Raw genomic sequence first — 10,000 nt, 5'->3', positions numbered from 1 at the left:
ACGTGTTACCAGTTTCAATTGTTAAATTGTTTTGGAAAAAAAAGTTATATATTTCAAAACGTTCTTTATTATTAAAGTTAGCTAGTTATGTGTTAGCTGGTTGTTTATTGTGGGTTCCCACATCAACCTCTTTTCAAGTAGTGCATACAATATTTGATTATTGATTTTTTTTTTTTGTCCTAATCCCGCTTCCCCCCGTCACCCCTCTACACACACCCTTCCAATATTATGTTGTTGTTTTTTCTTTCTCCAATCACTGACACTGACCCCCTCCATTTTACATTTTGTACTCTATCTTTTCCACATTCTTCTCTCTCTCTCTCTCTCTCTCTCTCTCTCTCTCTCTCTCTCTCTCTCTCTCTCTCTCTCTCTCTGTCTCTTCATTTCTTAGTCCCTTCCTCCTCGCCCCCCCCCTCCTCTCCACCTCAACCACCCCCCTTTTTTCATTCGCTTCATGTATGAAACCCGACCCTGGTCCCTAAACCAGAAACAACAAAGAGAGCGATAGAAACCACACACACACACACACACAACACACACACACACACACACACACACACACGCACACACACACACACACACACACACACACACAAAAGCAAAAAAGAAATCTACCCACGTTCCTGGTCCCGTTGATGTTCCTCATGGGGTTGGTCTGGTTGAAGGGCGGCCGCTCCAGGTACTGGTCCACAACCCTCTGGAAGGCCGAGTAGCCAGGCTCCACAGGAGGCGAGTGGATGAGGCCCACGAAGTGTCGGAAGGCCAGGGACGTCTTTTCTGTGGCCCTCGTGCTGAAGACACCTGTGTGTATATAAAGGGCGGAATAGTTATGATGATGATGATGACAATGACGCTGATGATGGTGGTGATAATAATGATTGACTGGCTGCGAGTGGATGAGGCGGAAGACCAGGAACGTCTTCTCTGTGGCCCTCATGCTGAAGACCCCTGTATGTAGGGCGGGATAATTATGATGATGATGATGATGGTGATGATGGATGGTGGTGATGATAATGATTTTATTTTTAAAGGTGGGGCCTCTGTTGCATGCAGACAACGGAGCAATCATGAATCTTCTTTCTTTTTCTTTTCTTTTTTTTTTCTTTCCGTCTATATATTCTTCATTCCATTTTTTCTACTTTTGTTTTCCATAATTTGATGCATCACGTTGCCTCTCTTCATTGGCAACCACCCCCAAAAAAACCTCCAAAAGACACGAAACACACACACACACACACACACACACACACACACACACACACACACACACACACACACACACACACACACACACACACACACACATTCATTCACAATTCGGTGTGTCATTGATTTTACTACAGATGGACAATACTAGATCATAATCTAGTGTTTGCTCATGTTACAATGTGATAATAATGAGGAATAATGATATATAATAGTAATCATCATCGTGACAACGCTAAAGATGATGATAATAATAATAATTGTTATAATAATCATGGCAATGTTAATGATAATGATGATGATGATAAATTATGATGACGATGATGCTGATGATAGCAGAAGAAGAAGAAGAAAAAGAAGAAGAAGAAGAGAGAGAGATAGAGAGAGACAGAGACAGAGAGCTAGAGAGAGAGAGAGTAGGGTGGCGGGAGGGAAGAAGACGGAAGTGATTGCAACGTGGTCATTAATTAAAGCTGATATATAATAGTTCAGCGAAAATGGCGCGTACGTGTTGCGTTACAATTTTCAAGACTCTAACTGGTACAAAATCAAAGAGCATGGAGACCATCATTATAAGAAGGCGCAAGAAATGGACAGAACACGTCACGTAAAGAGAGCCAGCTGACATGAACTAGACAGCTCTTCACTAGACACCAGATGGTAGACGCAAGAGAGCGGACATGAACTGTCTATATACATCTCTCTCTCTCTATCTATCTATCTATCTATCTCAGTGATCGTGCATAACCACCACCACGACAAACCGAACTGGTAACTCGACGAATTAAGGGTTCACAACGAAAATCTGTGGATTTCGCTTCTCGTGTTCGGTCCAACGAAACCCGTCCCAAGACTACATATCCAGAACGGTTCTTTTCAGCTCCTCCACTTCGTTGACCTGCTCCAACGCTGTCACCTGTAAAAAGCTGAGGCTGTCATCAGAAGGGTGAGGGGTTGAAGAAACATGGGCAGCGAGCGAACACTTGGTGCATTTCCTCAGTTTGCAGTCGCTTTTGTGGTTTGCCCATCTCCTCTTAGGAGCGTAGAAGCATCCCACGTATTGTGCCTCCGGGTGTAGTCTGCAGGTCAATAGATAGACCAAGTTTGACGTGGTGCAGGAGAGGTGTTGGTTGATCTGCCAGCGCCTTCCATCCCAAGGAGAAATGACATGGTCTGAGAAGTGGCCAAGACTGCAGGTGTCACAGCGAGGTGCCTTACATTAGAAGAAGCCTCGGATGTTGTCAGGGCCATGAATCACAAACCGCCTGGGAACAGTGGGTTTGTACATACTGCCCAGGTTTCTGTGGCGTCTGTCTGCTTCAATTATCAGGGGTTTGGGGAGAACGTTCTTTGTTTTGGGGGTCAGCATAGAGTAAATGGGTGTTATGTCTGATGATTTCTGATTTGGAAGGAAATCGTGGATCAAATGAAGTGACTCAAGCCAGTTTCTTTGGTTTCTTTTTTTTCTGGTGGCAGTCAGCAGTTCTCTCCTGTCTCTTCCGCCACCTTTCACTAGATCAGATTTTGCCTTGTCACAATTCCAACCTGCCAAGGCAATGTAGCGCGCACACTCATCAATTCTACGCTCAAGCAGGTGGCTGCATACCGTGCGTAGTCTTGTCCCCACTCCTGTAATGAGGCCCTTGAACACAGGAGGAGGATGACAACTAGTTCGTGGAAAGTAAGTATGAAAACTCTTGCTGAACATATCAGTCACTATCTTTCCCTCAAGCATAGACACGCCAATGTCAAGGTAAGATGCCGTTTTTCCACACGATACCGTCCACTGAATGTTTGGTGGGTTGACAGACTGTATGTGATTTTCAAAGACTCCCACATGAGCAGGATCAAACAGGATAGTGATTCCATCATCCCTATACCTGCTCCAGTCCAAATGCCTGAAGTCATCCTACTCCTCTGATGGGATGAGGGATGAGAGGAGTGGTACCGGAAATGTGTCAACCAGCTTAGCATATATATATACATACATACATACATGCATATATATATATATATATATATGAAAACAGACATCGCAGAAATTAATAAAAGCAAGAAAAACAGACACACAGAAAGGCAACACCAGAGAGAGGGCAAGCAGGCAAACGAATAAAAGGAAGTCGTAAAAGCGCAAAGAAAATTTTGAGTGCCACAGCAACAATTACTCACACATGCATGCGCACGCACACACATACGCGCGCTCGCATGCACATGCAAACACCATTCCATCTGTCGTGAAAACAGGAGTATTTTGTTTTGTTTTGTTTTTAAATGCCACCGGCAGTCAAGAGAGAGAGCGAGAGAGAGAGAGAGAGAGAGAGAGAGAGAGAGAGAGAGACGGGGAGGGAGACTGTTGCGACTTTACTGTTCTTCACAGGCAGCCACAGCAGTTTCCTTCCAAACGGATAACCATGACTGCCTTTCTTTGCCCTCACCACGACTCTGGCTTAAAACAGCTTCCTGCAACTGTCTTCAGACGAGGTGTGTGTGTGTGCGTGTGTGTGAGTGTGCGTGTGTGTGTGTGTGTGTGTGTGTTTGTGTGTTTGTGTGTTTATGTGTGTGTGTGTGTGTGGTGTGGTGTTGTGCAGTGTGGTGGTGGTGGTGGTGTGTGCGTGTATGTGTGTGTGGTGGGGTGTGGTGTGGTGTAGTGGCGGCGGTGGTGGTGGTGGTGGTGGTGGTGTGTGCGTGTGTGTGTGTGTGTGTGTGTGTGTGTGTGCGTGTATGTGTGTGTTGTGTGTATGTGTGTGTGTGTGTGCGTGTATGTGTGTGTTGTGTGTATGTGTGTGTGTGTGTGTGTGTGTGTGTGTGTGTGTGTGTGTGTGTGTGTGTGTGTGTGTGTGTGTGTGTGTGTGTGTGTGTGTGTGTGTGTGTGTTTGACAAAGGTCGACAAGGAGATAGTTGCAATAATCCCGTTTCCAAACTTCTGCGCTCGTGGGCAACAATTGCCTTGATCACATGAGTTTACAAACAGGCTTTACCAGTATGGCTGTTTCGTTTTTGTTTTTTGTTTTTTTTTGTTTTTTTGTTGTTGTTGTTTTTTGTTTTGTTTTTTTGTTTGTTTGTTTGTTGTTTTACCCCTTTTTGAACACAGTTTCGTTCTTGCAGCCATACTTCGGGTTTTTTGTTTTGTGTTTTTTGTGTTTTTTTTGTGTATGTGTGTTCCTTTTTTTGAGTGTAGTATGCCTGCTATAGGGTATGTTCGTGCACTCCAAACCATCTGAATGCTGGCATGGACTACATTGTCTTTAAAAGTGCGGTGTTTGATTCACTAGTCAACCTTCAAGTTAAGGAGAGTGATAGGCCTTGCTCAAGAATCTGATACAGTTAGGTGACTTACTTCAGGGTACTCCATTATAAGACTGTGATATGTATGTGTACATGAATAGATGTTAAAGCAATTTGTGATCATAAAATTGAGGAGGTTTTCTTTTCTTTTAATGTGCACACTGCGTTTCATTTTCTGTGTATAAGGCGAACATGTTTTGATCCCTTTTATTATAGTTTTATCCATTTAAATCTGTTATCATTTTTATCCCCCCCCCCCCCCCCCTTAGATTAATAAGATTGGATTGGTGTACATGCTTCGTCACCGAACAGTTTATTGTGTGGGTTTTGCAGTGACGTGCATATATATATCTATCATAACTCAGTGTACTTTGAAACGTGGGAGCATGTTCGGTCTTAGGCTGTATGCAATGGCTGAGCATGTAATTCCCCCGTGCCGTTTCCTTTTGTCGCCTTTTATCAGCGTACGTCAGAACAGTTTCCCATTCAGAGAGAAGAGTATTCTTTGTCTGGTCTTTTGCGTTACCTCACGGTTATAGGACCCTTCTTTGCTGGAAAGGACAGCCAGAAAAAAAAACACAAAGAAAAACAAGAGAGGCTCACTTCGAGACTCACTTGTGGCAAATTAAATCCCCTAGCATTAATTACAGAGTAATTTCCCTTTTTCACTATCTGCACCAAAACGTTTGCAAAATAAATAAAACTTCCATGCTTAGCAAAAGAAGTTCCTGTTTGAACAAAAAATGATAATAATGACTGCTCTTGTTGTTGTGTCAGAATATCAGATCAAAGTGCCAAGTTTAGAGAATACAAAAAATATAAATATAAAAGTAAATGCAGTTTGCATATAATTAGGCTTCATTTATTATTTTTTGTGCCCATCCCAGATGTGCAATATTGTTTTAAACAAGATGACTGGAAAGAACTGAATTTTTCCTATTTTTATGCCTAATTTGGTGTCAACTGACAAAGTATTTGCAGAGAAAATGTTAATGTTAAAGTTTACCACGGACACACACACACACACACACACACACACACACACACACACACAGAGACAACCGAACACTGGGTTAAAACATAGACTCACTTTGTTTACACAAGAGAGTCAAAAAAGGGACAGCTCAAAGTTCAAGGTCGAACTGTTCTTACCCGTTCATTTCAGATTAAAATAACAATAACAACAACAAGAAAAAAAAAAGAAAAAAAAAACCTCAGTGAAAAAAAGTTTGAAGAATCCACCTGTTCTTGTACTCCCCCACCTGCATCACAAACGTGTAAGGAAAGGAATGATACGGTGTTGGCATAATAATTATTTGATTTCTCCTCCCTCAACCGCCATCATCATCATCGTCGTCACTCCGTGTGCGTGCGTGCGTGCGTGCATGCGTGTGTGTGTGTGTGTGTGTGTCTGTCTGTCTGAGTGTTAATCTTAATTCCCTCCCCTCCTAATCCCTTCACACACACACACACACACACACTCTCTCTCTCTCACTCCCTCCCTCAACAACCCTCCCCCTCACCCCCCCCACCCCCCACCCCCCACCCCCCCTTCTCTCTCTCTCTCACCTTCCAGGAAGTTGCGCGAATTGGAATGGTCGTAGGCGTTGAGGCAGACCCCTACCACGAAGTAGTCCCCCGAGTCCAAAATGCCTCGCTCCTGCAGGTGGTCCATCAGCCCAATGAACTCGTAGGACTCGCCCAGCATGATGTAGACTGCCACACAGCACACACACACACACACACACACACACACACACACACACACACACCGTCTGTCTTAGTGATGATGATGATGCTGATGATAACGATGATGATAGTGGCGATCAAATCAAATCAAATCAAAAACGCTTTATAAAATCCACTTGGAAAAAAAAAACGTGTACAATCGCAGGCTCGTTCCAAACATCAACATAAAATGATCTTGCGCAACACAGAGATTAAACTAGTCAAATAAGAATTCCAATAGTCCCCCCCCCCCCCCTGCCCCCCCCTCCCCCCCCCCCCCCCCCCCACACACACACACATTAAGACAATAGGGTATTGCACAATAATATCTACAAATAAGAGACATCCAACAAAGAAATGGTACATATGACAAAAGTAAAATGCACACACAGACACACGTTAAGACCATAAGGTATTATACAACAATACATATATAAAAACACCCAGGAGGTAAATTGTATATATAAGATTGTATTACGTTTTTGGTCACAACAGATTTCTCTGTGTGGAATTCGGGCTGCTCTCCCTAGGGAGAGCGCGTCGCTACACTGAGAATATCACATATTCTTGTCTGAATTTAAAGATAGACTTATTTCTTCATACAAACAGGATTGGCATTCTCATTTAGAAGATTTGGAAAAAAAAATATAGCTGGTTTCTTTCATTCAAGAGCATATTTGAGACGGGAAAATATATTTCAGTTCTAAACAATAAATGGCACAGTCTTGCTCGGTTCAGGCGAAGGGTATTGGGGCTGAATGCCAGTAAAAGATGGTACTCCATTGACACATCCATTCGACCCCCATGCCTTATGTGTGGGGCGCAGACAGAAGACGAAATTCATTTTTTTTGTGTGTAATGCCTACAGTGATATCTGTATAAAAATAAAAAAATAAATAAAAAAGTGAAGTTTTTAAAGAAAGTGTTTCAGTTGAAAGGGACATCATCCATCTCCTTTTGTCAGATAATGTAAAGATGATTCGGTCACTTGCTAAATTTATCGCCCTTGCTTGGCACTTTCGTAGCAATAATTGCTTTTACTTGTAAAGGCACACACAACAAAAGAATTGCAGTCTCGAACGTTAAAAAATAATCACACTTAAGTTTTAACTGTCATAGCGTTTAGGTTGGATGGGTCGACTCAAAGAAGCCGACACTTATATCGTTTTCTAATATGCACGGAGAAAGTGCAAATTAACTAAATATGCATAGGTTTACTTTTCTTTCTTTCTTTTTTTTTTCTTTTCGGTTGAGCACGCCGTGAGTTTGTCGAACGTGGGTAAAACCGCTTTCGACACAAGTGTTTTTTCAATGTCTTTCAACAGACGTTGTGATTTTCTTTGCAGGGTTGTTGCTGCGACTTGGATTCATATATTCATGCTATTTTTGTTTTGTTTGTCTTTATGTTGTAAAACGATTATTCTGATGTGTCCCATGCCAACAGGACTGTAATGTCAATGGCATTAAAACATTTTTTTTCAGTTTCAGTTTCTCTCTCTCTCTCTCTCTCTCTCTCTTCATCTCCTCAACTCTTGCATAAACAAACTAGTGCTTTACGCAGTCCATCACGCCGATAAATATGAATCATCACTCATCCCCTGTGGGTCATATCCTCACCCATGAATTGCAAATTGCGTATGCCGGACATATTCATGAGTGTCGTGTTGCACTACACAAATGGTCAGCAACCCCCCCCCCCTCTCTCTCTCTCTGTCTCTCTCTATTTATCTGTCTGTCTCTCTTTCTCTGTCTGTCTGTCTTTCTGTGTGTGTGTGTGTCTCTGTGTCTGTCTCTATCTCTTTCTCTGTCTGTCTCTTTCTCTCTCTCTGTCTCTATCTCTGTCTGTCTGTCTCTGTTTCTCTCTGTATCTGTCTGTCTGTGTCTCTGTCTGTCTGTCTCTTTCTCTCTGTCTGTCTGTCTGTCTGTCTCTCTCTTTCTCTATCTGTCTGTCTCTCCCTCCCGTTCGCTGCCGCCCTCTATCGGTGTTGATGACATGACCGCTTGTCATTGTTATCTTAGTTATATGATGATATGCTTGCTGCCATTCATTAGGGGAAATGCCTGATAATTATGTTTAATACATTATCAGCATCTGTATCCCCATCTCTTTCTCCGCCTGTCTGTCTGTCTGTCTGTCCGCCTGCCTGTCTGCCTCTCTCTCTCTCTGTCTCTCTCTCACGCGCGCACGCGCGCAGCAAACACACACACACACAGAGAGAGAGAGAGAGAGAGAGAGAGAGAGAGAGAGAGAAATAAGCACCCTAAGTTCCATTCTCGTTATCCCGGTCTTCAATTCTCTTAAGTCTAATCTCATTTTAGCTGGCAGCTATTTACGTCAGAATTCACCCAGTAACCAGCCGTTCCCTAAATAATCTCTTCTGTAACCAACCCTAGCTGGCTTGCGTGCGGGCAAGCGCATTTTTCACATGCACTACTGGTTTTGAGGGGGGGGGGGGAGGCAACCCCAAGAGCGGGACACGGTACCAAAAATGGCGACAGTGGAGAGAGAGAGAGAAAGACTCGTCGACAGACAATGGGGTGATACCCATTGTACTAAAAATAGATGGATAGCTCATTGGCCAGGAAGGCTGAAGCCAACTGGACGCCATATTGACACTCGTATCCGGTTGTCAGTCTCATTTAGAAGTCGTCTGCAAACTGGTGGTAGTTTTTTGTTTGTTTTGTTTTGTTTTGTTTTTCGTTTTTTTGTTGTTGTTTTTTTAACTGTATTCGTTTATCTTCGATGAAATCGTGTTATGCTTGCCCCCATGACGTGCCAAATGTTGTGTCCTGATTGATATCTGCCACTGGTTTATTTGCCAAATTTATTACATGAAAACAGTGCAGTGACACGTACTGCAACCTTTCTGTGGAGGCACACACAGGAATGTCAGCTTAATTTAACTCACTCAGAACGGTCAGTCCTCTCTTCTCCTCTACACAGACCCCTCGGTTGTCCAGTGGGTGTCTGAATGACCCAACCTTTAGCTTCCGTCGTCAGAATTGTGGTATTCTTTGTCAACATTCACCTCTTCAGTATAAGAGCCTTCCACTTGCAATATTTTGATGATGGTAATTGGAGTGAAACGCTGTGAACGTCGTCTCTTTCGCCATTCGAATGGAGAGAGCTAACACCGCGAGCAAGTGAGAGCTTGCTGTAAAACAGTCATCGAAGCCAGCTGAGCGCTTTACTGACACGAGAATAGCGAAATGGCTGACTGAACACTTCCGCTGACTTCAGTTAGCAATGGGGCTCAAAGAAGGCTCGCGCTATCCATTTATTCTCAGGGCAGTCGGTGACACCAGCAAACGGACGATTACCGTGCACTGTGGATCTGTACAGGAGTGTCTTGACTGCCTCATGCGTCCATCGACGACGACGTGAGAGCGTCTGAGGCCCAGTTTGTTTGCAAATTGTTTAATATGACTAGCGTCGTCTGCCTGTTTGTCTGTCTTGTTTCCGTTTCTTCTCTCTCTCTCTCTCTCTCTCTCTCTCTCTCTCTCTCTCTCTCTCTCTCTCTGCTGTTTGGTGTGTATATGTGCGTGTGCGTGTGCGTGTGTGTGTGTGTGTGTTCGTTCGTCTTCAATTTAACGTCTTTCCACTTGAAGTGATATTAGACGAAAAACAAAACAAAACAAAAAAACCTTGGGGGTAGGGGTTGTGGGAGGGGCGTGGGGGGTAAAAGTGTGTGTACGTGTATGTGTGGAGGGTGAATGCGGAGAGAGAACGCTAGGGAAAATGGAAACGTTATAAACGCCAACATCAAACAACTATAACAAA

At 43.4% G+C, this 10,000-nt stretch overlaps 1 protein-coding gene across 1 annotated transcript in view; it reads right to left on the bottom strand.

The window, feature by feature from the left end:
* Window positions 1-10,000, bottom strand: part of LOC143292273 (speract receptor-like) — a 434,645-nt gene that overhangs the window by 162,557 nt on the left and 262,088 nt on the right. Inside the window, exons 4-5 of the mRNA XM_076602459.1 lie at window positions 6,061-6,207; window positions 620-801 (exon numbers count right to left, since the gene is read on the bottom strand). Coding sequence (XP_076458574.1) covers window positions 620-801; window positions 6,061-6,207 — 329 coding nt within the window. The remainder of the gene's footprint in view (window positions 1-619; window positions 802-6,060; window positions 6,208-10,000) is intronic.

The sequence above is a fragment of the Babylonia areolata genome, chromosome 18 (assembly GCF_041734735.1).
Source record: "Babylonia areolata isolate BAREFJ2019XMU chromosome 18, ASM4173473v1, whole genome shotgun sequence".
Taxonomy (NCBI): Eukaryota; Metazoa; Mollusca; class Gastropoda; order Neogastropoda; family Buccinidae; genus Babylonia; species Babylonia areolata.
This window is presented reverse-complemented; position numbering and strand designations above follow the sequence as displayed.